Source organism: Bubalus kerabau, chromosome X (genome assembly GCF_029407905.1).
Source record: "Bubalus kerabau isolate K-KA32 ecotype Philippines breed swamp buffalo chromosome X, PCC_UOA_SB_1v2, whole genome shotgun sequence".
Classification (NCBI taxonomy): Eukaryota; Metazoa; Chordata; class Mammalia; order Artiodactyla; family Bovidae; genus Bubalus; species Bubalus kerabau.
The window spans coordinates 164,721,173-164,748,407 of record NC_073647.1 but is presented as its reverse complement, the minus strand read 5'-3'; the positions used below and the strand labels follow the sequence as shown (position 1 = coordinate 164,748,407).

General features: G+C 60.0%; 2 protein-coding genes across 4 annotated transcripts; both read right to left on the bottom strand.

Annotated features, from left to right (window-relative positions):
* Window positions 1–85: 85 nt before the first annotated feature.
* SLC25A6 (solute carrier family 25 member 6) lies at window positions 86–4,354 on the bottom strand. Its single transcript, XM_055563721.1, has 4 exons — window positions 4,129–4,354; window positions 1,953–2,439; window positions 859–999; window positions 86–386 (listed from the first exon to the last, which is right to left on the bottom strand). Exons 1-4 carry the CDS (start codon window positions 4,237–4,239, stop codon window positions 229–231), a joined length of 897 nt encoding a protein of 298 aa, XP_055419696.1. The 5' UTR covers window positions 4,240–4,354; the 3' UTR covers window positions 86–228.
* Window positions 4,355–9,115: 4,761 nt separating this feature from the next.
* ASMTL (acetylserotonin O-methyltransferase like) lies at window positions 9,116–26,947 on the bottom strand. 3 transcript variants are annotated; one of them, XM_055564544.1, is made up of 14 exons: window positions 26,775–26,947; window positions 25,087–25,218; window positions 23,501–23,548; window positions 22,227–22,291; window positions 21,543–21,604; window positions 20,171–20,279; window positions 18,737–19,118; window positions 17,639–17,801; window positions 15,555–15,718; window positions 14,185–14,317; window positions 13,043–13,186; window positions 10,713–10,835; window positions 9,808–10,072; window positions 9,116–9,413 (listed from the first exon to the last, which is right to left on the bottom strand). In XM_055564544.1, the coding sequence occupies exons 1-13, from the start codon at window positions 26,865–26,867 to the stop codon at window positions 9,849–9,851; spliced, it is 1,842 nt and encodes a 613-aa protein (XP_055420519.1). In that variant the 5' UTR covers window positions 26,868–26,947; the 3' UTR covers window positions 9,116–9,413; window positions 9,808–9,848. The 3 variants fall into 3 exon arrangements, with proteins under 3 accessions (XP_055420519.1, XP_055420520.1, XP_055420518.1); XM_055564545.1 differs by lacking the exon at window positions 9,808–10,072; XM_055564543.1 differs by lacking the exons at window positions 9,116–9,413; window positions 9,808–10,072 and adding an exon at window positions 10,100–10,584.
* Window positions 26,948–27,235: the final 288 nt, after the last annotated feature.

The following is a 27,235-nucleotide window of genomic DNA, read 5'->3' as shown; positions in this document are numbered from 1 at the left end:
AGGTCTGGTGTGCGGAGCTGCCTCGATTGTGGACCCATGGAGACCCCCCCCCCAATTGCCCTCTCCCCCCACCCCAATCAACGCGTGGACCCAGGGCCGATGGTCTGCCGGCGAGGAGCCCCCGGCGCGGGGCGGCCCGGCCCCGGCGGGGACGCTGGAATTTCTCGAAGTCGGTGGTCCGTCACAGTGAGGGATGGCGCTAGGTGGTCGCGGCGGGCGGCCGGGCACCTAGATGACCTTCTTGAGCTCGTCGTAGAGGACCAGCACGAAGGCGCCGCCCATGCCGCGCAGCACGTTGGACCAGGCGCCCTTGAAGAAGGCCTTGCCGCCCTCGTCCTTGAGGATCTTCCGCCAGCAATCCACGGTGCCCTTGTACATGATGTCGGCTGTGGGGAGACGGCGGGGTCACGGCGCGCTCGGACACGGCCCCCGGGAGACCCGGCACAGCTGCTGAGCCCCGGGCTGCCATCTGCGCACCAGGAGGAGCTCTGAGCCGTTTAGACGTGGCTCTGGGCACGCGCTCTCGGGAGGGGATCAAGCCCAGGACGCCACCCCCGACGAGGCCCAGGGATGCCAGGTCAAAGACCGAGGGAGCTGCGGGCACGGACAGGCGCCCACGGGGGACCCCCATATCAGATCACAGGGTACCGGAAGGGCCCTGTGCCTGCCTCGCCCCATCCGCCCCCATGAGGCCCGGCTGTTCCTCTTTGGGACCAGACGCCGGCCCCCGCCTTTGCAGGAAGACACATGGCCGCCCCCGGGGCCCCAGCACCTCCCTGAGCCCGTCAGCGCAACCCTGAGCGGGCCGGCACGTCCTTCGCGCACCACCCCCCACCCCGAGCCGAGCGGAGCTGATACCTCCTTTGCGCCCCGACTGCATCATCATGCGCCGCCGTACGGTGTCGAAGGGGTAGGAGACCACGCCCGCCACTGCCGTCACGGTCTGGGCGATCATCCAGCTCACCACGATGTGCGTGTTCTTGGGGTCGGGGAGCATGCCTGCGGGGGTGGGGGGCACGGGGTGAGGCCCCGGGGCCGCCCACACCTCCACATGGGAGTTCCCAGCTCCACGGGGAACACTAGCCGGATCGGACTGGGGTCAGCACGCGCGCCCTGCCAGCCGGTGGGACGGGCCCAGCTGGCAAGGAGGGGAAGCTCTGTCCACTGTAAAGGGTACCAGCCGGCCAGGCCTCCGGGGCGGCTCACCTACAGGGACTGAGCTGTGCCGGCCCCCACATCGTGGTGGAGCCCCACACCCCAACGAGAGGATGGAACTGCACGTATAGGAACGCTACCGTCTCTAACTGTAGGCATGTACAGGAAATCAAATCAAACATTTTACAGATAAAACCTAGGTCATAGAGAAACATTCTAACTCACTACAACTGGGGTCCCTTTAAGAACAGGTCAGGGCAGAGAGACACACGGGGACGGGCACGTGAGGACTCGGAGCAGCAGGCCTCCACATGCCCAGGAGAGAGGTCTCAGGAGGAACCAGCCCCGCCCACACCTGGGTCGGACTTCAGCCTCCAAGCTGTGCTGCTCAAGCTGCCCTTTCTGTGCTATCTGCCCAGGCCAACCAGGAATCCCTCCTGTCAATGGTGATGAATTTACAGGTTGTATTCCTAACTCTCAGGAGCCTAGAATGTAGCTGTCTTTGGAGACCCGCCCGAGGCCAGAGTCTTTCAAGGGAGAATGAAGGTGAAATGAGGTCACCGGGCGTCAGACACACCCAGAGGGAGGAGCTCAGGCCTCAGGGAGTCCACACGCCCAGGAGAGAGCCCCGCCCACACCTGGGTCTCAGCCTCCAGCTGCCAGGGCTGGGAGCCCACAGCTATCAGCAGCTGAGGTGCCTACGCCCTCCCCCAGGACTAGGCCCCTGCCCCCGGGGAGCAGAAGGCCCCGGCCCTCCCGGGTGCCACCCCCGCCGCCGCCTCCAGCAGGGCGCTCACCCTTGGCGGTGTCGTAGATGCCGAAGTAGGCGGCGCGGTAGATGATGATGCCCTGCACCGACACGTTGAAGCCCTGGTACAGCCCACGGATGCCGTCGGACTTGGTGATCTTCACCAGACAGTCTCCCAGGCCCTTGAACTCGCGCTCACTGCCCGACTTGCCCACGTCGGCCGCCAGGCGGGTTCGGGCGAAATCCAGGGGGTAGACGAAGCACAGGGAGGTGGCCCCGGCCGCCCCGCCGGAGGCCAGGTTGCCTGCGAAGTACCTCCAGAACTGCGTGCGCTTGTCCACGCCCCCCAGGAAGATCTGCTTGTACTTGTCCTTGAAAGCGAAGTTGAGGGCTTGCGTGGGGAAGTAGCGGATGACGTTGGCCAGGTTGCCCCGCCAGAAGGACAGCACGCCCTGCTCCTTGGGGATGCGCACGATGCAGTCCACGATGCCCTTGTACTGCTTGTCAGCCGCGATCTGCTTGCTCGCGTGCTGCACCTGGGGGGCGGCGGAGGGAGACACAGGGCTTTACCGGGGGCCTGGACACACCGCCAAGACTTAGAGGAGATTCTGGTGAAGCTCAGACCGCTCTGAGCCACTGCTCCAAAGAGGTGAGGATAAGGTCGGTATGGATGAGATTCTGGTCAACAGAAGTTCACACGAGCTAGCACGTATTTTCGCAGAGCGTTTCTTAGTCTCAAGGAGCATTCGTCACCGTGAAGGTTTTTGATGCTTTTTCAAACATGACAGACAGGGAAGCTTGGCATGCTGCACCTTGGGGCAGGGGTGAGGGGGAATAGGGCTTCTTCACCCAGGGCCTCAAGCATGCCTCCATGATCACTTATAAAAAATACACAACCTGAGAGCGGCGAGTTAAGATCTGGGGCAAAACGAGGACTACACCCCCGGGGGAGAGCAGCTCGGATAGCTGAGAGATTACTCCAAAGAGGAGAGACTGGATGAGATTCTGGTCAATGGGAAGTTCACAGAGCAAGCACAAATTTTCGCAGAGCCTTTCTCATAGCCTCAAGGAGCATTCGTCACCGTAAAGGTTTTTAGGCTTTTCTAAACATGATGGACAGGGAAGCCTGGTGTGCTGTAGCCCCTGGGGTCGGCAATGATCCGACACGACTGAGCGACTGAACTGAAACATGAGGTGGGCAAGCAAAACGTGGGCTCACCATCAGCCACTGGAAACAGCTGTCTGATGACCTGGCCTGTCACTTTTTCCCAGAACCCGCATGCCTCATTCCTGCTCTCCACCCTGAAGTCCTTTCACGGGCTTTGAAGGTCAGCAGCACCTGATTTAATACTCATAGAGACGGCTCAGTTGGTCAAGTATCACCCTGCAATGCAGGAGACCCGAGTTTGATCCCTGAGTCAGGAAGATCCGCTGGAGGAGGGCATGGCAACCCACTGCAGTATCCTTGCCTGGAGAATCCCATGGCCAGAGGAGCCTGGCGGGGCTACAGTCCATGGGGTCCCAAGAGTCGGACACGACTGACCTACTACCGCTTCCAAAGGTAGACAGCAGGTGCCCACAAGAGCCAGTTTGCACTTGACACCTGCAGAGGTCACCAACGACAGACGTGTCCTTAACAAGACATTTACACGGGGCCTTTAAGCTCTCCTAGCATCCTTCCTAGGGAATCCTATTTTCTTTAGGGGTTGCAATCACATCGCAACGCTAATTCCCCTGGCTCCCCATTTGTAAACAGACCAGCGCAGTTTATTCTGCGTCAGACCCGCGCAAACAAGTACGAACACTGGGCAAGAAGACCAGTACAACTACGGGGACTACAGATCTTCCCCCGTCCACGGCCCAAGGGCACGGGACCCCACCCACAGCCTCGCAAGGTCCGTCCACGCGGCTCTCCCCCCGCGCATGCGCACCCCAACTCTGCAGGCCCCAGGGCGCACGCGCCGAGGCCGCCCCCGCCGGCCGTCAGACGCGCATGCGGCCCCCCGCGCCCCAATGCGGTCCTACGGACATCGCCGCCGGGCGCCCCCCGCGCATGCGCTCCCTCGCGGCGGTACCCATGTGACACGACCCCCCGGAAGCCAGCGGGTCGGCCGCGCGCGGACAAAGCGGGGCGGCCTCCCCGCTTCCGGTCCCGGGGTCGCGCGCGCCCCCGAGCTCCCCGGGGCCTGGCGCCGGCGGCCGCGCGCCAGCAGCCTGACACGCACCTGCAGCAGCAGCTTGACGCGCTCGATCGGGGCCACGGCCGTCTTGGAGATGGCGGCGGCGATGCCCCCGGCCAGGAAATCCTTGGCGAAGGAGATGGCCTGTTCCGTCATGGCGGCGGGCGGAGAGCGGAGAGGAGGCGCAGAGAAGCTGAGAGGGAGCCGGAGGGTGGGCGCCGCTGGCTCAGCCCTGCCGCCGCCGGGACCGAAAGGACGGGGCGGCCACCGCGCAGCCGCTAAGGAGCCCGCGCCCCGCCTCGCGGCCCCCGCGCGCCTCGCCCATTGGCTGCGCCGCCGCCCGGGCCCCGCCCCCTAGACGCGCGCCCCGCCCCCGCGCGGGCTGCCGGGAGCGGCGCGGCGCCCCGCCCCGTGAGTCCGTACGGCCGCGCCCATTGGCTGCGCCGCCGCCCCGGCCCCGCCCCCTGAGCGCGCGCCGCGCCCCCCGCGGGCTGCCGGGAACTCCGCCTCGCCCCACCCCGCGGCCTCCCGTGCGCCTCGCCTATTGGCTGCGCCTCCACGCAGGCCCTGCCCCCTGGCCCGCGCGTCTCACCGCAGGGCAGGTCGGGAGCCTCGCCCAGCCCCTGCGCCAAGCGTTCCCGGGGCGGGTCGCAGTGGGGTGCGTGGCGGCCACTTTGACCTATTCAAGGTCATGCTAGGCCTGGCGGCGGCGACGAACAGCAACGTCGTAGGGGACCGGCCGGGCTTTGCGGAGCCCCGCGCCCTCTCTTCTCCCAATCGTAGCACCGTACGCTCGGGTCCCCAGGCTCGTCCAGTCTGGCCGGTCCGATCATTGGGGCCCCGGCTCCGCGCCGCAGACCCCCGAGTCCCGCCCGCGACCCCCACCCCCCCAACCCAGCCCCCCCCCCGAGAGGCCTTGATGACCCCTGGCGCCCTCCAGGCCCCGCCTCTCCCCGCGGGACGAGCGATGCAGTCTGTGGGTTCTGACCCAGCGTACGAGACCGCCCCGAACCCCGGCCGGCCCGGCTTCGGAGCAGGGTTTGCCTGTGCCCAGCCCGGGAGACCGGGGTCCGCCCAGGAGAGCGACCCCGGAGGACCCGGCGCCCCTCCGTGGGGTCCCCCAACCCTGACGACTCTGGGTACATTTGGGGGTCCCGGGATGGAGGAGGTCCGGCTGTCTTTCCAGGGCCCAGCGGGGCCCAGACTCGGGGTGTCCCTGTCAAGCCGGGCACTGCGACTTGGCGGGGGGCGGTGGGGGGTGTCTCCTAGAAGAACAGAGGCATGCGTGCTGGTTTCACAAGCTCCCTGACAGGTGCACTCACGTGTGTGTACACGTGTGTCTACAGACGTGCACACGTGTGTCTACAGACGTGCACACGTGTGCAGCCATTGCACATGCCGACGCGCAGACGTGTGTGCACACATATCACACGCGGCAGTATAGGCCCCCTGCCTCCAAGGGCGTGTCCGGAGACCTTGATGTTTGGAAGGCCTGAACACCTTATGCATGTGGTGGTCGCTCAGTCGTGTCCAACCCTTTGTGACTGTGGAATTAAAAAAAAAAAGTATAACTTGAGACTTGTGAGTTAAGTTTTATTTGGGGCAAAATGAGGACTGCAGCCCTGGGAGGCAGCATCACAGATAGCTCTGAGAGACTGCTCCAAAGCTGCAGTGGGGGAAAGTCAATATATGAGGTTTTGGTGAAGGGGGAGTTCAATGCCACGAAACAGTTTACAAACGGTTTTTGTTAGTCATGAGAATCTGATGTCACCGTGAATGGATTTAGTGCTTCTCTAGGTATGAAGGACTGATGTTGAAGCTGAAACTCCAACCCTTTGGCCATCTGATGGGAAGAGCTGACTTCATTTGAAAAGACCCTGATGCTGGGAAAGATTGAAGGCCGGAGGAGAAGGGGACGACAGAGGATGAGATGGATGGCGTCACTGACTCAATGGGCATGAGTTTGAGTAAACTCCAGGACTTGGTGATGGACACGGAGGCCTGGCATGCTGCAGTCCATGGGGTCGCAAAGAGTCGGACACTGACCTGAACTGGACCAGAAATGAGGAATTGCAAGGATTGAGATCATAAAATCTGTTCCTAAAAACATCAAACTAACTAAAGACCTGTCCCACCACATTCCCTGGAGCACAGAGTGCCTCACTGCACCCTGAACTCCTTCAGGGATTGTTGAAGGTCCACAGCGATAGCAGCATGGGGTTCAATCTCTGTAAAGGCAGATGGCAAATTGCCTTTGTTGTTCAGTCGTCAGCAATGCTCTTTAAGTGCCAATTTGTAGTTGACACGAACCCGTAGACTTTAGCCCTCCAGGTTCCTCTGTCCACAGGATTCTCCAGGCAAGAATACTGGAGTGGGTTGCCATTTCCTTCTCCAGGGGATCTTGCCCACCCAGGGAGTGAACCCAGATCTCCCGCATTGCAGGTAGGTTATTTTCCTGTCTGAACCACCGAAGGAAAACCCTGTGAGCTCTTTCAGTTCAGTTCAGTCGCTCAGTCGTGTCCGACTCTTTGCGACCCCATGAAGCGCAGCACGCCAGGCCTCCCTGTCCATCACCAACCCGGAGTTCACCCAGACCCACGTCCATCCAGCCCTCTCATCCTCTGTCGTCCCCTTCTCCTCCTGCCCCCAGTCCCTCCCAGCATCAGAGTCTTTTACAATGAGTCAAGTTTATTGAATTATAAAGAACTAAACAGCACAAGTCCTAAGTGTATCGTCCTGTGAATTTTCACCAAGCGAATGCCGAGGTATGTCAGCAGCCAGGTCCAGAAAACAAATGCATTGTAGCAACGCAGGTGCAAGCATTATTTCTTAATTTGCCTCTCTCTGCCCGGTTGCTCTTTTCTCTTTCTATCCCCTTCCCGTTTTTTTCTTTATGCCCCTCCCCCCACGTTGGCTCGGACGGTCAAGAACTTGCCCGCAGCCAGGTTTTGATGGCGGGGTGGGTAAGATCCCCTGGAGGAGGGCATGGCAACCCAAGTCCGGTATTGTTGCCCTGGAAAGCCATGGACAGAGGAGCCTGGTGGGCTACAGTCCGTGGGGTCGGCAAGAGTCGGACACGACTGAGTGACTGGCACTTTCTTTGCTGTTTCTGTTGCTTCTTTCTTTCTCCTCCCTGCCTCTTTGTCCTTTCTGCCGCCCCGCCCACCTTTTTATGAGGGAGTCTCCTCCAAGTGCCACTGGACGGATGGATGCTAGGGACTACTGACCCACGACAGCCGAGGCACCCCTCCCCCCACCCCCCAGCCGGTCATTCATTTTTCCAGCCCCCGGTGTCCTGGCAGGAGGGACTTCCTGAGTCCTCTTCCTGGGAGAGCCAGGTAAGAGGTGAGGCCGGAGAATGGCTGGGCCCCAGAGGGGTGGGGACGGATCCGGTCGCTGTCAGCGGATGAGGATCTCAGCGAGGGGGAGGGCCTTGGTGTTCTGGCATTTTCTGAGGCTTCACTGGGGCTGGTCTGCGGCCTGGAGGACGGAGCTGGCTGGTGGCCCAGCCCGGTTCCGGCCGGCCGCGACCACACGGTGCTGGAAGAGAGAGCGAGGCCGGCCCGGGTTCTGGGCGGGGACGCGCCGCTGGCTCCGGGGCACGCCCGGGTGAGGGAGGCATCCCTTCCGTGTGGGCGGGGCGGGACCCGGCGATGCTTATCACTGCCCGCTGGGCCAACGAGGACTTTCCAGCCGGAGATGGTCCTTCAGGCTGCCAGGCTCTGGCACTCCGCGCTTTGCTTTGAGAACCGGCGTTGGGCACCCCAAGACGGCTCTCTGCAGCCTCGGTGGTGGAGGCGGTTAACCTCTGCGCCACCCTGTCCCCTCCCGTATATGACGGACCACCCCCTCCCTGGGGCCCTACGTACATCCCAGGGGTCACCCCACCCCCGCCCCGACTCCTTTCCCCCAAGTCAGGAGCTTGCTGTCTGCGGGAAGGACCGAATGAATATGAAATCTGTCCTCGTTGCTAACTAGGGCGCAGAACGTGTTTCTCCTTTAAAAGCAGTTCACGTGGGCCTTAGATGGGTGTGTACTCCCTCTGTGTGTTCTGGGAGGACGGGTGGCGGGCATCGGTGGCCCAGGCCGTGTGTTCCCCTAACGGCTGACCCGGGAGGGCGGCAGGACCACAGACACCCCGGGTATTGGGGGAAAGACTGCACCCGTGGGGTTTGCGATGGGGACGATTAAGGGAGGTGGGATGGTGGATGGGTGTGGGGGAAGGAAGGGGTTCTATTCCGGGACTCCGGGGGGCGGGGGTGCACCGTCCCGAGCTTTAATTACGACGTGCACAGCGTTAGACGCTGCGTATCCGAGATGGTTTCTGTCGTCTGGCTGCTAAGTCATGTCCGACTCCGCGACCCCATAGACTGTAGCCAGACTGCTGGAGCGGGTTGCCATTTCCTCCTCCAGGGGATCTTCCCGACCCCGGGATCGAACCCAGGTCTCCTGCATTGCAGGCAGATTCTTTACTGTCTGAGCTACCAGGGAAGCTCCAGTAGTCTTGCCTGAGAAATCTCACGGACAGAGAAGCCTGGCGGGCTACAGTCCGTGTGGGTTGCAAAAAAAAAAAAAAAAGCCAGACAGGACTCTTAGCGACTCAGCGACATCTTAAAGATGGGTGGGTTGACTAAAAGAAAAGAGGTGGTTGATGATCGGCTGAGTCACGGAAGGGCTGAGGGGCGCATTTGGGGCGGGTGTGGGGCGAGTGGGGGGAGGCAGTGCACGAGCCAGGCTCTCTGTGAGTCAGTCCTCGGTGTCAGCCAGAGACGGGATTGCGCTGTGCTAAGCGGCTTCAGTTGTGTCTGACTCTGCGACTCCATGGACTATAGCCCACCAGGCTCCTCTGTCCTCAAGGCAAGAATACTGCAGTGGGTTGCCATTTTCTCCTCCAGGGGATCTTCCGCACCCAGGGATGGAGCCTGCCTCGCTCAGGTCTCCTGCATTAGCAGGCGGGTTCTTCGCCCCTAGCGCCGCCTGCTCGTTTGTGTTCTAAGCAATGAAGAGACAGGTTGCATGTCCGTCAGTCATATTTCCACCTCTCGCCTTTTAATGTTGTTGTTGTTGTTTTAACTGCAAAGAGCCCCAACACGAAAAGGAGAGTGAGGGAATAAGGCCCCCACGGGCCGGCGTTCCTCGCTTCCGCAGACATTGGCTGCCGTCAGCCTCCAGCTGGGGGTCTCGCTCGGGCGTGTCCTTGGCTCGCGGACCTGCTGCTGGGTGTGGGACCCCTGAGTCCCGCCTGCATTAGGCGGGCTGCTGCAAGGACTCCTGGGGTGGCGTGGGGAGCTCGGGTACCGCCTTCCCCGCGGGCTGGTGTTCAGACCCCTCTGGATAGAAGGGAAAGTTTCCTCTAGGGAGCCTGGTGTCACAAGGGGCCGCGCCCCCCACGCGCCCCCGGGGCTGGCTTTGCACGTCACTTGTTCTCACTGGGGGCCCCGCCTGGCTGCCACCAGGTGCCTTCGGGGGGAGGACCGCACCGCCTGGCTTTCTCGGGGGTCCGCTCTGTCGGTCGCCTCCAGCCCCGGGGCGCCCCAGGCCCCTCTCCGAGCCCCCGCTACGCTCCCCAGCAAGCACTCCCAGCCCGCGTAGCCGTCCCCTCTCGGGCTAGAGGTCGCATCTCCTGCGTCCAGGGCGCCCCCTACAGACGCGCGCGGACACTGCCTGCTTTCCGCCTCCTTTAATAACCGTTGTTCCGCGAGACCCCTCTTCTCTAGGAATCACCTGAACAGGCTCGCGCTGTGGCACTCGGGGCGGGGCGACCCTCAGGCTGGGGCCCGGGTCCCCAGGACCACGTGCAGCAGGCCTCCCGCGCGCGCTGCCTGCACGTCCTGGAAGCCGAGCTGCTGCAGGAGGCGCCGGTACTGCCCGGGGCTCCGGGGGAGCCGCCCCACCCCCAGGGCCCGCAGCCCGGGGGGCCTCCGCGCTGCCCCGCTGGCCTCCTCCTCCTCCTCCGCGGGCGCCAGTTCGGCCAGCAGGAGGCCAGCGCCTGGGGAGACAGACACAGAGATAAGGGAAGGGATGGGCAGGCGTCCCAGGATCCAGCCTGCGGGTGCCCCCGGGGCTCCCCGCGGGAGGACTTCCCTGTGGGGAAGGTGGGAGGAATTCTGTCTGCAGGCCCAGAGCCGCTGCCTCTGCGATGCCCGGAGCTGCGCTGTGCTCAGTCCCTCAGTCGTGTCCGACTCTGCGACCCCGAGGACTGCAGCCCGCCAGGCTCCTCTGTCCATGGCATTCTCCAGGCAGGAATACTGGAGTGGGTAGCCCTTCCCTTCTCCAGGGGATCTTCCCAACCAGGGATCGAACCTAGATCTCCCGTATTGCAGGAAGATTCTTTACCATCTGAGCCACCAGGGGGAGCCCATGAGACCCCCATACGCACAGTGCTTCTGGAAAGCTCATAAATGAAGGACCGACAACTGGGGATCAGCTGTGTCCCAGGCAGACGGTAAAGTGGGCACCGGACCGTGGGCTGGACGGGTGCGGAGGCCACCGGACTCTGGGCTGCACGGGTGGGGAGGCTGACTGTGTAACACTCATTCGGTTTCTTTCTTTCTTTTTTTGGATGGGAACTTGTCTTTAAGTGTGAAGAAAGGCAAGTGCAGGAAGAAAAGGCAAGTCCAGGGTCTCACCTGGTTTGCAGCAGCCGGAGACCCTGCTCAGGAGCCCGTGGAGTCGGTCGTCCGGCCAGTCGTGCAGGAGGCTGCAGACAATGTACAGGTCTGCGGGCGGGAGGCTGTTGCTAGAAGGGTCACCTGGGTTAAACACAGACGGGGTGGAGGTGTGGAGGCCACAGGGACCGCTTCTGCAGCCCGCGTCCTACACACAGATGTAACACAGAGACACACAGCTACACACAGACACACAGCCACACAGAGCTACACACAGACACACAGCCACACACAGAGCAACACAGAGACACACAGATGTAACACACAGAGCTACACACAGACACACAGATGTAACACACAGCCACAGCTCCACACAGACACACATAGCTACACACAGTGACACACAGATGTAAGACAGAGACACAGCTACACACAGACACAGGTACACACACACAGCCACACACAGACACAGGTACACACACACAGCCACACACAGACACACACAGTGACACACAGATGTAACACACAGCCATGCTAGACACAGACACACACACAGTACACAAAGCCACAGCTACACACACACACAGCTACACACACACAGCTACACAGACACAGCTACAGACACACAGCTATACACAGCCACACACAGACACAGCTACACAGACACAGCTACACACAGCCACACACAGCTACACAGCTACACAGACACAGCTACACACAGCCACACAGCCTCACACACACAGCCACACACAGCTACACAGCTACACACAGACACAGTGACACGCACACAGGTACACACAGACACACACAGCTACACAGTTACACACAGTGATACACAGCTACACACAGTCACATAGCTACACACAGACACACAGTGACACACAGAGAGACAGCTACACACAGCCACACAAAGCCACATCTACACACAGCTACACACAGACACACAGCCACACACACACAGCTACACACGGTCACACAGCTACACACAGCCACACACACACAGCTACACAAAGTCACACAGCTACACACAGCCACATCTACACACAGGTACACACAGACACACAGCTATGCACAGCTACATACAAACTATGCACAGCCACAGCTACACACAGTGACACAGAGCTACACACGGGCACACACAGCTATACACACAGCTATACACACACAGCTACACACAGGCACAATTATACACAGACACACAGCTACACACAGACACACAGCCACACACACACACACAGTTACACACACACATACAGCTACAGACACAAAGTGACACACAGACAGACAGCTACACACAGCCACACACACACAGCTACACACGGACACACAGCTACACACACACACAGCCACACACAGCTACACAACATGACATACAGCTACACACAGTGATACAGAGACACACAGCTACACACAAACTATGCACAGACACAGCTACAGAGACAGCGACACACAGTGACACAGAGCTACACACGGGCACACACAGCTATACACACAGCTATACACACACAGCTACACACGGGCACACAGCGACACACACATACAGATGCAGCGACACACAGAAACACAGATGTGCACAGACCACAGATAGACACACGCTGACACTTACACACGTGCAAGCACGCGTATGTACACACACCTGCACACAGCACCCTGGTGGCCCAGACAGTAAGCAATCCACCCCCAGTGCAGGAGACCTGGGTTCAATCCCTGGGTCGGGACGGTCCCCTGGAGGAGGGCATGGCAACCCCCTCCGGTATTCTTGCCTGGGGAATCCCATGGACAGAGGAGCGTGGCGGGCTGCAGTCCACGGGGAAGCCAAGAATGAACAACTAACACTTTTTCACTTTACACACACAGACACAGAAAGACACAAACACAAAGACACACAGAAAAATACACATATAGACACATAGACATACATATTTAGACACACACACACACACAGACCACATATGCATGCATACATACACAGACAGACACACATGCACACACTCACAGGCACATACAGTCAGACACACACAACACACACTCAGATACCGAGACAGAAATGTAGACATAAAGACACACACAGGCTGGATACATGTGCTCAGTCGCATCCAGCTCTCTGACACCGCGTGGACTGTAGCCCACCAAACTCCTCTGTCTGTTGGATTTCCCAGGAAAGAATACTGGAGGGGTGCCATTTCCTCCTCCAGGGGATCTTCCCGACCCAGGGACCGAACCCACATCTCTTGCTTTGGCAGGCTGGCTCCTTACCACTGCGCCACCAGGGAAGCCCTACTCACCGCGTACAGGAGATAAATAAGGGCGCCCAAAGAGGGAGAGCGGGCAGACAAGGACACCACACTGACCTGGCACAAAGCGGACCCGCTCTGGCGGCCGTGCGTCGCTCTCAAAGTCCCCGGCAAGCTTGATGACCTCTGGGAGGTCAAAGACGGCCACCTGCAGACGCGGGTACTCCTGGACAAGCTTGTGGGCCAGGGCGCCCGTGCAGCCTGTGGGAAGAAACGTGGGCTCTGGACCACCCTGGCCTGTCTCCAGAGGCGCAGCCCTGGCGGCACCAAATCAGCGCTCTCAGACATGACCTCAGCCTGTGCCCTCACAGGAGGACAGCCAGTTGGGAGATCTCTGCCGTCTCAAACTCAGGGCCTTGGGGAGTGGTACTGGACCAAGCGCTGGCCCGAGCCAGGTGAGCAGGGTGGAAAGAGATCCACGGGGAATCCTAGAGCAGGGCTCTAGAGAGTTGTACTCTTCCCTTCTCTGCTCTGTTGTGGGAATGCAGATGTGATGGCTGGTGCCACAGGAGCCGCTCTGTGCCACCTGGAGGAACGCTCTGCAGAGGACGGGAAAATGCAAGCTGGCAGCTCAGGAGCCCTCCTAGGACCCCAATCCCACTACACTGCTTGGGAAGGCATCTGCTCCTTCTCCGTCCAATGTCCTGGGGGAAGGACTGGCTGGGAGGAGTAGAGGGGGTGTGTGTGTGGCATAATCAGACCTCATGAGATGGCAGCAGACAGGTTCCACAGTCCCCTCCTCTGCTTGGCAGGCCCCAGGAAGGAGCTGATAGGACTGAGCCATCCCTGGGACCTCCTAGCACTTGGGAATATCACCCCAAGCCCCACATCCACCCTGGATACATTTAGATCTGTGGGTGGTTTGTAGAGATAAACCCATTTTCCAAGTCTTATTAGTAGGGATTGTGTGTTAGTCACTCAGTCGTGTCCAATTATGCAACCCTGTGGACTTGTAGCCCCGCCAGGCTCCTCTGTCCCTGGGGATTCTCCAGGCAAGAATACTGGAGCGGGTTGCCACTCCCTTCTCGAGGAGATCTTCGCGACCTAGGGATTAAACTTGAGTGACCTGCCTTGCAGGCGGATTCTTTCCCATCTGAGCCACTGGGTGAGCCTATCTGCACGTAAGGCCCCTGCAGCTTCCGACAAGAGGTGAGCTCGCAGGTGTTTGCCCCTGACTCCTGTCGGGCAGAGGGATGTACCTCCCAGGTGGCAGGCGGAGGTGAATGGGGACAGGTCAAAGGCTGTGGCCACGTGCTGGGCGGTCAGCTTGCTGAGGCCGTGCGAGGCCCTCATGAACTGCAGGGTCGCCTCCGTGCTCCACTTGTGGGGGGCCTGAAACAGAACAGGATCTCAGGAGAGACCCACCAGGGGCCCAGGTGGTCCTGCACCAGGGATGACATTCTGCATGGCATCTCTTGAGGGCAGGGGGCTTTGTGGGCTTCCGTGGTGGGTCAGACAGTAAAGAGTACACATGCCATGCAGTAGACCTGGGCTCCACCTCTGTGTTGGGAAGATCCCCTGGAGGAGATGGCAACCCACTCCAGCACTCTTGCCTGGAGAATCCCATGGACAGAGGAGCCTGGTGCAATACAGTCCATGGGGTCGCAAACAGTCAGACACGACTGAGCGACTAAGCAAGGGGGGCTTGGTAGGCAGGATGATGGGGGCAGACTACGTGGGGAGGGGTCCAGGAGACACAGCAAGGGAGGGAGGGGAGGAGGAGAAGACGCCCATCGAGGAGCCAGGAACTGCATCCTCACTGGACGCTAAACCCACCCTCGCCGGGATCTCAGACGTCCCGCTTGTACAACCACAGGGAATAAATGTCTTTCGTTTCTAAGTGAAAAGCTGAGAGTTGTTGAGTCTAGTCCAGCTCTTTGTGACCCGTGGACTATACAGTGCATAGGATTCTCCAGGCCAGAATAGTGGAGTGGGTTGCTATGCCCTCCTCCAGGGGATTTCCTGACTCAGGGATTGAACCCAGGTCTCCCGCATTGCAGCAGACGCTTCACCATCTGAGGCACCAGGGAAACACGGTCGTGTTTGACTCTTTGCAACCCCATGGACTGTACAGTCCATGGAATGCTCCAGGCCAGAATACTGGAGTGGGTTACCATTTCCTCCTCCAGGGGATCTTCCCGACCCAGAGATCAAACCCAGGTCTCTTGCATTGCAGGCGGCTTCTTCACCAGCTGAGCCACCAGGGAAGCACCCCCAACAGACCCACTCAACACCCCCACAAGGCTCTCTCTGGAGGGTCGGGAGCCAGGAGGCAGGGCAGGGAGGGATTTGCAGACTCCGAGCTCAGAAGGCATAGTCTCTACACCATCTAACCTCACGTAGGAAACGGGGGGCATTGGCTTGCAGCAGCCCCTTCGTGGAGACACCCTCTTCGGGAGCTGTGGGCAGCCGGCTGCCCCCCACGCTGTCCCTAAGAACCCGCATCTGCAGCCTCCCACCGGGATAACGGGTTCTGATGGTCCCCGGGTCTGGGATGCTTTCGGGGCCCGTGGCCAGTCCATCAGCGGCAGAGATGGCACGTGAGAAGCAGCGGCAGGTTCTGGGGTACCTGCGGCAGGGGTTCTGGGGTCCACGCTGCCCCTCCTCGCACGGCCCGGCCCAGGTGCGTGAAGGCGCCCCAGACGGGCCCGTCGTGGTAGGCGGCCAGGCCGTGGAGAGACTGCTCGCCGTCCGATGCCAGGTGCAGGCTGGCCATCTCCGTGTTGCTGTAACCTGAAAGAAAGGAGCATCGTGGGACCCCTGTAAGGGCTCCCCTGGACATCAGAGGGACGGGGTGGGGGCGGGGGGAGCCACCGCTCGGGGTCCCTGTGGTGTTGGCGTAAGCATCGTCCGGCCGACAGCGTGACGCCCTCGCACGCGCCCGACTCTTTGCGACCACGTAGACTGCAGCCCGCCAGGCTCCTCTGTCCATGGCATTCTCCCGGGAAGAATACTGGAGTGGGATCTTTTCCTCCGCCAGGGGATCTTCCTGACTCAGGGACCGAACCCGCGTCTCTTGCACTGGCAGGCGGGTTCTTTACCACGGAGCCACCTGGGAAGCCCATCTGTGTATGCACCTGTCTGTTCATATCTGGCAGTCACCTCCATCTCTCTCTGTCACCTGTTAACCATCTGTCAATCTGTATCATCTACCTGTTTCTTTAGCAGCTCTCATCTGTGTGTGAATAAATCTATTTACCTATCATTTGTCAGCTCAGCTCATCTATCATTTACCCATCGACACATCTGTTGCTTATCCATCAATCCCTCCACCTATCACCTATTTATCCGTCATTTATCTATCTACCCTGGAGAAGGAAATGGCACCCCACTCCAGTACTCTTGCCTGGAGAATCCCATGGACGGAGGAGCCTGGTAGGCTACAGTCCATGGGGTGGCAGAGAGCGGGACTCAACTGAGCGACTTCACTTTCCCTTTTCCCTTTATCGATCTACCAATCTAGCTATCATCTGTCATCATTTTTTATCTATTGATCTATCAATTTATCTACTGTATATCCACCTGTTCACCCATCAGCCTGTATTCATCACCTGTCTTTCTGTCATCTGTCCATCCACTTACCCTATTTTCTGTTTATCCGTCTGTCTGTTCTCTATTTATTCATCAGCTATCTGTCTGGTGACCTTTCTATCAACCATCTACTTATCTATTTACAGGCCTATTACATTCACCTATGAATCAACCAAGCAATTTATCATTTATCCATCCACCCATCTATCTATTGGGCTTCCCAGGGGTCTCAGCAGTAAAGAATCTTGTGGCCAATGCAGGAGACGCAGAAGACACAAGTTCGATCCCTGGGTGGCGAAGATCCCCTGGAGAAGGGCATCTTGCAGTATTCTTGCCTGGAGAATCCCACGGACGGGGTCGCAAAAAAGCTGGCCACAACTGAGGCGCCTGAGCAAGCAGCATCTGTGTGTTACCTGTTTGCTCATCCATGAATCATCTATATATCCACCATCCATCCATCCACCGATCTAAGCATCATTCTACTATCAGTCACCCTGTAGGCATTCACCTCACCTGGCTGCCGACCTGAACAGATAAGTAAGAATACGCAGGTATCTACGCTGTGCACACACACACACACCCTATGAGTTGTTTCCTTGGGGAACCTTGGCTGATACAACCCTTCTGAGTCCGTAAGGAAGTCTCTGTCTTGAACATCACACACACACACACACACACACACACACACACCCTAGTTCCTCCTAAACATCACGTACACACACCTGTTTCCTCCTAAACATCTCTTTCTCACACATATACACACGTTTCCTCCTAAACATCAGACACAGACACATACACCTCTTTCCTCCTAACATCACACACACACACGTTTCTTCCTAAACATCTCTCTCACACACACACCTGTTTCCTCCTAAACACCACACACACGCATAGACACACACATCTTTGCTCCTAAACATCACACACACACACACACACACACACACGCCCGTTTGCTCTTTGCCGCTCCCCCGCACCCCGCAGCTGCCCGCGCTCTGGGAGCCGCCGCGTGCGGGACACAGGGCCGGCCGGTCTGCCCGTCTCCGCTCAGGAGCCAGGGTCACCTGGCGGCCGGGTCCCGCCCGCGGAGCTGCCGCGACGACAGCCGGGGAGCCCCGTCACCTGTGTCCGACTTGTCCAGCACGCGCAGGGCCGCACAGACGTCCAGCAGGCGCGCGGTGCCGCGCGCCGAGGCGTGGATTTCGCGGGCGACATCGGCGGCCGTCAGGGGGCCTCGCTGTTTCAGCACATCGAACACTCGGAGCTCGCACGCCGTGAGCAGGGCCTGGCCGCGGCGGAGGGCGCCGGTCAGGCTACGACGCAGGCACCGATCGCGCCTGACCCCACGGCGGCGACGCGGCGGCAGCGGGCCCGGGACTGGCAGAAACGCCGCGCCCAGCAGGGACTCTTCTTCTGCAGGGGGAGCTGGGTTTGGGCTCCAGCTTGCACAACGTTTGCTCCAGGGAAGCACATCAGTGAGGGTTAAGCAGAAAAGCTCCCTCGGCAGAGAAGAACCAACGTGCTACGGTCAAGGGGTGCGTGGTAGCTCCCCACGGTGCCCATGTCGAGGCCACAAAGCCTGCGACCTTGAGGGGAGGCTGTGTGTGCACTTGGGCGCTCTCTGCAGGGCACACACTGTCCACCCGCGCACCACACGCCTCACGGGACAGCCTAACCTCCCCGCGGCTCGCGTGACAAAGGAGCCTTCCCCGGACACGTGGGGCACGCGCTGGTGTGAGCCCTATCACCCTCGGACACCCACACGGACCCCGCCGCAGCCCTGCCAGTCTTCAGAAACGACGACGTTCACGTCCTGACCCCAGAATATGCGAACAAGGCCTTCGGTGGAAATAAAATACCTTCGTAGATGTGATAGAGTGAAGGGTCTGACATCACGCCCTCCTGGATGGGGGTGGCCCTAAACCCCAGGGACAGGCTCCTTATAAGACACGGAACAGGAGACACATGGACACAGAGAAGCCACGGGGAGACGGAGGCAGAGACGGGAGGGAGGCAGCCACTAGCCCAGGGACGGATGCCTGGAGCCCCCAGAAGCTGGAAGACGCGGGGAGGACCGTCCCCTGGATCCTCTGCAGGAAGCTCAGCCCTGGGACCCCTTGACCTCAGACGTCTAGTCCCCAGGGCTGGGGTGGGGGGTGTGTGATGGTCTGAAGCGCCCCCCGTGCTGGGGGTCACCTGATCGCGAACGCACAGAGGTACCTTGGATGCTTTGAAGCCGTCCATCAGCTCCAGGAGGCCCACGGGGAGCGGGGGCTGGCTGTCCGTCACCCCGTTCAGGTCCGCCTCCCGGAGGCGGGGAGCCTGCGGCCGCGCCCCGCCCGCCTCCAGGCCCTCGTTGGCCCGAGCTGGGTCAGAGCCGCCTCCCTCGGCGTCGCTGAGATCCTCGAATGTGTCGATGGCCGGGATGGAGTCGTGCTGGACCCGCCGCGGGGCGCTGGGGGCACGGGATGCGTGGTACAGGCGCGCCAGCTCCTTGCAGAAGCGGTTCAGTGGGAAGCCCACCACGTTGAGGAAGTCGCCGCGCACGTACTCCACCAACATCCCACCCAGCGCCTGGATCCCGTAGCCACCGGCCTTGTCCCTGCGCAGCGTGAAGGACCACAGCGCGGCGGGAAGGAGAAAATAGATGGACATGGTGATGCTGAGCTTTGCTGGGTGCGCACGCCCGGCCAGCCCTGGGCAGCCGTGTGCCGGGGGTGGCACCAGCCCCCAGGAGCATCCCTCGGTCCCGCCCCCAGGACGGGATGAAGGCTCCACGGTGGCTTCTGGGGGTGCGCGAGGGGGCGCCTGCTCCCACACCAGGCCTGGGTCTCCTGAGGGGGGGAGCTTTGCCCACAAGAGACTGGGGCCTCCCAGTGGGGTTTCCCCGCATGTCTCTGACCAGAGCCTCAAGAGGAGGACTCCTCGCAGGGGTCCACAGCCCGGGTCTTCCCAGGAAGCTCTTCTGAGACCTCCTTACAGGGGAAAAGGGGCCCATCCTTTTCCGTCCATACTGACTGAGCCCCTGGCCCTTCTCAACTCTAACCAGCAACCCCCCTCAACAGACCAGGGTGCACAGAAAGCAGGAGCTGGGATATGGGATGGGTGGAGGGGTGGGTTCCCCCAAAATCGCACAGGGTTTCCCAGGCGCTAGTGGTAAAGAATCTGCCTGCAATGCAGGAGACGCAGGTTTGATCCCTAGGTTGGGCAGATTTCCTGGAGAAGGGTCTGGCAACCCACTCCAGTATTCTTGCCCGGGGAATCCCATGGACAGAGGAGCGTGGTGGGCTATAGTCCACGGGGTCACAGAGCGTCGGACGCAGCTGAGCGACTATCCCTGACACTGGGTGGGGAGACCAGCCCCACGGCAGCATCTGCCCTGACCCGCCCGACCCACAGTGGTGCCCTTTGCTGGGGCAGACGGCAGTGTTGTAGGGACAGGGGTCGGGGTAAGACATCCTTCCATCCTTCCTAAGCACGCTGCCCGGCCCTGGCCCCTGGGCACGTGGCGGGCACAGGCCCCCAGTGCGGGCTCAGCCCCGGCCTGTCTCCTGCCCACGGCGGGCATTCAGCACTGCGGTTCCAGACAGGGAGTGGGTCCAGCACCGTGGCTCCGGACAGACGGGGTTCAGCACTGCGGCTGCAGAGACTCACATGGGCTCCCCGCTGTCGATGTACTCCCACAGCATCTCCTCTGACAGCTCCGAAAACTTCACTGTGGTCTCCTCGTAGAACTCGGACACCTCAGTGTCCAGCTGACCATCTGCAAGGAAGTGCGCACTGCGGTGAGGGGATGCAGCCGATGCCTGTGGGGGCCTGCGGGTCTAACCCTTTGAGCCCAGGAGGAGGCAAGCCTGATGCTGAAGCTGAAGCTGCAGTGCTTTGGCCACCTGTTGAGATGAACTGACTCACTGGAAAAGACCCTGATGCTGGGAAAGATTGAAGGCGGGAGGAGAAGGGGACGACAGGGGATGAGATGGTTGGAGGGCATCACTGACTCGACGGACATGAGTTTGAGCAAGCTCCGGGAGTTGGTGATGGACAGGGAGGCCTGGCGTGCTGCAGTCCATAGGGTCACAAAGAGTCAGACACCAGTGAGCGACTGAACAGCAACAAAGCCTGAGCTTTGCGTGCGATCCATACACACACACAAACACACACACGATCATTAATAGGGGATAAAGGATTCTCCACTGTAGACAAGGGGAACAAAGAGAGAAAGAATAAAACAGGAAGTGAAGTAAAAGTGTTAGTTGCTCAGTCGTGTCTGACTCTCTGTGACCCCGTGGACTGCAGCCCGCCAGGCCCCTCTGTCCATGGCATTCTCCAGGCAAGAACACTGCAGTGGGTTGCCATTCCCTTCTCCAGGGCATCTTCCCGACCCAGGGCTTGAAATCCCGTTTCTTGTGTCTCCTATATCACCAGGCGGGTTCTTTAGTGCTGAGCCACCTGGGAAGCCCCCAGCAGGCTCCATGGTGCTCCTTAAATTTCACGCCCACCCAGAACCTCAGAACAGGACTTATATGGAAATAGGGTCTCTGCAGACGTGATGAAGTGAAGGGTCCAAGATAAGGTTCCTCCTGGATGAGGACGCCCTAAACGCCATGACAGGGTCCTTCCTGGGGCTAAAATTTCTTTTAAGCAGCTTTAAGTTATTCCTCAGGCTTTTTGTGCTTTAAAAAAAAAACAAACAACTTTTCATCACGGTATGTCTTAATGCCTGCCAACGGGAGCCAAACTTCTCCACCGTTCAGACCAGAGAGCTCAAAGGCAGGCTCCGGGTGGGTTGTGTTGGACGAGGCGGATTGTCCCCCACACCCTACACGGGGTCCACTGGATGCTCACGATGAACCCCCATATTTCCACGTGGGACCCCAACGTTCCCAGGCCAGGTGGGAGGGTGGGCCCGCGTGGTAGCAAAGACAGGGACGCCCCAGGGCGCCCGGGTCCTCCCCCAGGAGCCCTGGCTGCTCCCACGGTGGCCCTGACTCCCAGGGAAGGTGGGGGACGCGGGCCGTCCAGGTACCTTTGGTGCAGCAGTGGATGGTGGCCACGCCCGTGAACACGCTGTGCTCCTTCCCGCTGAGCCTGCAACACAAGGCCGGGCCGGACGCGTGACTGTCCGGAGTGTCTCTGGAATCCAGGGTGACCCCTGCCCACCAGCCCCACCCTCCTATCACCCGGGCTGCGCAATCACTGAGGAAACCATCCCAGGGGGACTGTGAAGCTTCCCTGCAAGACTGTAGTCACTGTGCTCAGAGAGGGGCTGGGAGCGGTGATCAGGCCACCTCACAGGACGAAACACGGGACCACGTGGACCCTGACGGGAGCGGCCGGCACCGCACAGAGGACCCGGATCCCGGCCGCTCTGGGCCACCCCTTTCCTGGATCCCTGTGCCGTCCTGGGCGTGGACACTCAGCCTGACTGAGCCAGGAAGAGACCCTGAATGTGGTGGGCTGGTGTGGGGAGTCAGAGCCCTGTTAAGAGTCAAGGTCGGTTCAAGGGCACGGCCTGGTCCTCTGACCTGAACCAGGAGGGGCTGTCTATGGGAGACAGCGGACGTGACGCCCGTGGCAGACACGGGGCTGTGATGGGGGATGGGTGGGCGGACAGACGGCTGATGAACGGATGCTGACAGTGAGTGGGCAGATGGCGAACGGCCCAGCCTCCGTCCCACGCGTCCCTGGAGGACCGCCGGGACCCACCCACCTCGACAGCATGCGGTAGGCGTCCTGCTTGTCCACCGGCTTCTCCAGGATCAGCCCCCCGATCGCCTGCAAGAGAAACGCCACGGAGAGAGTTGCTTCTGCTCCCCGAGCTGCTCTGCGCCAGCTGCGCCGTCCACCGTCTTAGACTCGTGTATTTTTTTTTTTTAATTTAGGCGAGATTCGTATAATGTGACACTCACCATGTTAAAGGAAACCGTGTGGTACATTTCCACTGTTGGGTGAGGGTCGCTATCAAGTTCCAGAAGTCTTTCATCATCTGGAACACCCCTCCCCTCAAGCTGCTCTCCCCACCTCGTTCCTAGCCCCTGACAACTGCTGATCTGATTCCTTCCTCAGTGGACTTCCCTATTCTGGATATTTCACACAAATACAGTAATATGTACCCTTCTGCGTCCTGCTTCTCTCACTGAGCACTCTCTGTTTGAGGTCCATCCACGCAGCCTGTGTTGGGGCTTCCCTCCTTTTCATGACTGCGTCATATTCCACTGGGCGGATGGACCCCATGCTGCTTATCCATCCATCCACCTATCCATCTATCCATCCATTATCCACCCACCCATCCAACCATCCATCCATCCACCCACCCATCCATTCATCCTTCCATCCACCCAACCACCCACCCATCCATTATCCATCCAATAATCAACCCAACCATCCATCCATCTACCCATCCATCATCTGTCGACACACTCATCCAGGGACACTGCTGCTATGAACACCTCAGCAACGAGGCCCAGCATCCCTGGGCGATGCTCACCATCAGGCCAGCCAGGGTCTCAGACAGACGGCCATGACCAGCGAGACAGATCCGTAGACCAGCTCTACGGATCACTGTGATGACCCATCCAAAAGCCCGACTCTCAGTGGCCAAAACCCCTATCTTGGGGAGGTTCCTTTTCCCCAGGTCCTGACCCCCCCAGCCCTGTGAACAGGACATTATTCGATAATAGGATCTTTGCGGATGTAACAAAATTTAAGAGGTCATACTGGAGCCAGGTACGTCCTAATCCATGATGGATGCTGTTCTCGTAACAGGAGAGACACAGAGGAGAGGCCGCGTGGAGACGGAGGCAGAAACGGGAGGGAGGCGGCTACCAGCCCAAGGACGACCAGGAATTTGGAAAAAAAGCATCAGTAGCTGGGAGAGAGAGAAGCCTGGGATGGATACTCCCCTAGGTCTTACAGAAAGAACCTGCCTTCCCGAAGCCTGGATTTCAGTCGTCAGCGACACGGAAAGCTGGAAAGCAGACTCACCACGATGGTGTCGGCTCCGATGACCACGTCTGGGGCCCTCAGGTCCTTCTGCAAGAAACCCAGACTCGGCTTTAGGCAGGGCTAGCCTGTATGTCTGGAGAAGGCAGTGGCACCCCACTCCAGTACTTTTGCCTAGAAAATCCCATGGACGGAGGAGCCTGGTGGGCTGTAGTCCATGGGGTCGCTAGAGTCAGACACGACTGAGCGACTTCCCTTTCACTTTTCACTTTCCTGCATTGGAGAAGGAAATGGCAACCCACTCCAGTGTTCTTGCCTGGAGAATCCCAGGGATGGGAAAGCCTGGTGGGCTGCCGTCTATGGGGTCGCACAGAGTCGGACACGACTGAAGCGACTTAGCAGCAGCAGCAGCAGCAGCCTGTATGTCTTACACATTTTCATGTCATGACGCGCGGCACACAGCATCACAGCTTATTTATGGATCCAGTCTGGCTTTAGAAAGCGAGACTGGAGTGTCCTCAAGACAACGATCAAGGGAGACAGTGAAAGTGAAAGTTAGTCACTCAGTCGTGTCTGACTCTTTGCAACCCTGTGGACTGTAGCCCGCCAGGCTCCTCTGTCCATGGGATTCTCCAGGCAAGAGTACTGGAGTGGGTTGCCATCTCCTTCTCCAAGGGATGTTTCCCACCCAGGGATCGAACCTGCGTCTCCAGCATTAGTGTGTGGATTCTTTACCACTGAGCCACTACGGGGGCCCCAGTTATATATTACTATATATAATTATGACTTCCCAGGTGGCTCAGGTGGTAAAGAACCTGCTTGCAATGCAGGAGACCTGGGTTCGATCCCTGGGTCGGGATGATCCCCTGGAGGAGGAAATGGCAACCCACTCTAGTATTCTTGCCTAGGAAATCCCATGGACAGAGGAGCCTGGTGGGCTACATTCCATGGGTTGCAAAGCAAAGAGTCGGACGTGACTGAGCAAATAACACTTCACACTTTCATGCTGCTGCTGCCGCTAAGTCACTTCAGTCGTGTCTGACTCTGTGCGACCCCAGAGACGGCAGCCCACCAGGCTTCCCCGTCCCTGGGATTCTCCAGGCAAGAACACTGGAGTGGGTTGCCATTTCCTTCTCCAATGCATGAAAGTGAAAAGTGAAAGTGAAGTCGCTCAGTCGTGTCCGACTCCTAGCGACCCCATGGACTGCAGCCCACCAGGCTCCTCTGTCCATGGGATTCTCCAGGCGAGAATACTGGGGCGGGTTGCCATTTCCTCGTCCAGTATTCTATCCAGAATCCAGGCAATTCTGCATCATAAATGATGCTATTTTATTAGTTATAGTAGCACGCGGCATGGTAGCAGCTCGTGATAGACTGGGTAGATCGAGGCTTTATCCTGAATGGCACTCTGATATGAATTTGCCACAGCAGGTTACATACTAGCTAAGTGACACATAACGTTGTATAAACGATACCATCCCATGAATTACACGTGTCCACAACACAAGGACACTCAGTCGCAGAGAAGCTACACCTATTGCCTGCTGCGAAGGGCACTGATTTACAACAGATGTGATTAACACCTGGGGACGCCCTGCTAGCAGGAGACCCAGGAAAGGAGCCCTCACCTGGTACATCCGGTCGGCCACCTCCAGGGCCTTCTGCTTGGCCGTTTCCACGGCGTACGCCTGCGGGGTGGCGAATGAGGCCTTGTGCAGCTTCTCCTTGAACCTGGACGGGACCACCTCGAACCTGAGGCCCTGCAACAGGATAGAAGAGGGGTATGGGGGGGGGAGCCCCAGGACGCTGACGGGTGGGCAGGAACTGAAGGAACCCGCCCAGCCCCCCTTCCCTGACTATGGACACTGACCAAGGGCCGACTCCTGGCCGCTGCGTGAGTGTGACCGGTGTGTGTGTGGGGTGGGGGGGCTCGGGGACCCTGGTGGGAAGACCTCTTGTGCACGCAGAGGCTAGCAGGGCGCTATTGATCGGGGTGCAGCCCCGAGGGGTCAAAGGGCTCCTGGAGAGTCCCAAAGGCCGGCATTTCGCCCTTACGGCGGTCAGACTACTGAGATGACAACGCCTGCGGGAACGGCCACGAAAAAGCCACAAGTACGGCGGCTGCGTGCGGGGGAACAACTAGGCTGCTTGGACTTGGTGCCCAACATAGGTGACCCGGTGGTGCCTGCGGAAGGCGGGTCACGGGCACCGCTGCCTCCAGAGTCGGGGCTGGGGGTCTTGACCACAGAGGGGCAAACTCCACCTCCCACACTCGCAGGGACCTCTGTGAGCGGCCAGCTGCCCCTTACTTTTCTGCACCCCAGCCCCCTCCCCACCTCCATCGTGGACCTCCGGACCCCCAGCTAACCCCTGGGCCACACTATGAGACAACCCCGCCTACGGCTCTGTACCCTCGCTGGGAGCTACATACAGAACTTCTCATTCTGTACCTACCCCCCATCCAGCCCAGCTCACGCCCCCCACCCAGGCAAGAATTTCTGGCTCTATCTGTCCCCCTAGCTGGTATCCTCGCTTCTCTAAACCACCCCCCTCCCAAATAGGGCCGCCCCATGCAGACCAAGCCCTGTCCAGTGGCTCTGTCCCCTTCCCCACCACCACCCCCCTCCCCCCACCAACACCTAGACAAATCCAGCGCAGGCACACAGACTTGGCCTTGGCCCGGCAACCCCACACTCCCTGGCCAGCAGATCGCCAGGTCACTGAGCCCTGGCTGGAAGACCCTGGCCCGCTCCCGATCACAGAGACCACTGATCTGGACCCTGGTCACTAGGGTCCTACCCTCCGCCTACCTCAGCCCCCAATCCTGCAGACTCCGGATACCCAGTCACTTAGGCCCCCAGCAGATTCCTGCCCCACTTCCTCTCTCACCAGACAGTCAGTCACAAGGCCTCTGTCCTGAGACCCTGCATCTTTGACCCCGTCAGTCAGTCCCACTGCTGACCCCGGGCCTGCAAACACCCACCACCTCTTACATCCCCCCTCCCAAGTCAGTAGGATCCCCAATAACTAGGCACTGGCCCTGCAGACCCACCAAGGCCCCTGTCATCTCCCCCGGGGCGCCCCGCCCACGAAGCCTAGGTCATCAGGACCCTCGGGCACTTGTCTCCGACCACCGGACACAGGCCAAAGCCCTCCCCTAACTACTAAGACACCCCCAGTTTCTAGGCCCCGGACCCGCAACTCTGGGGTCCATCCGGGAGACCCGGGTCACGACGCCGGGGATCCCGAGGCCTCGGGTCACTAGGCCCGGGTCCGCAGGCCCGGACCCCCCAGACCCTGGGCCCGGGCCGCTCACAGCATTGCTGAGAATCTCCCGGCGGCGCGGAGAGGAGCTGGCCAACACCACGCGCTTGTGCTGCAGCTTCCCGATCACCGGGCACAGCAGCATGGCGCCACGCGCCCGCGCCCGGCGCCCGGAGACCGGGGCCGGGAGACCAGTGCGAGGGAGACCCGCGCTGCGCGCGCGCGCGGCCCAGGCCCCGCCCCACCAGGCCCCGCCCCTTCTAGGCCTCGCGCCTTGTCTCTGGAGCCACGCCCAGGCCTCATCACCAATGAAACCTCGCCTCACCCCGCACAGGCCCCGCCCCAGGCCCCTGCCCAGCATGAAGTTCCTCCCCGTCCGTTGGAGCCACGCCCAAGTCTTGCCACCAACGAAGCCCCGCCCCAGGCCAGCCCACGGCCGGACCTCACCACCAAGGAGGACCTCGCCCAGGCCGCACCACCAACGAAACCCCGCCTCTGCCCGCCCACGGCCCG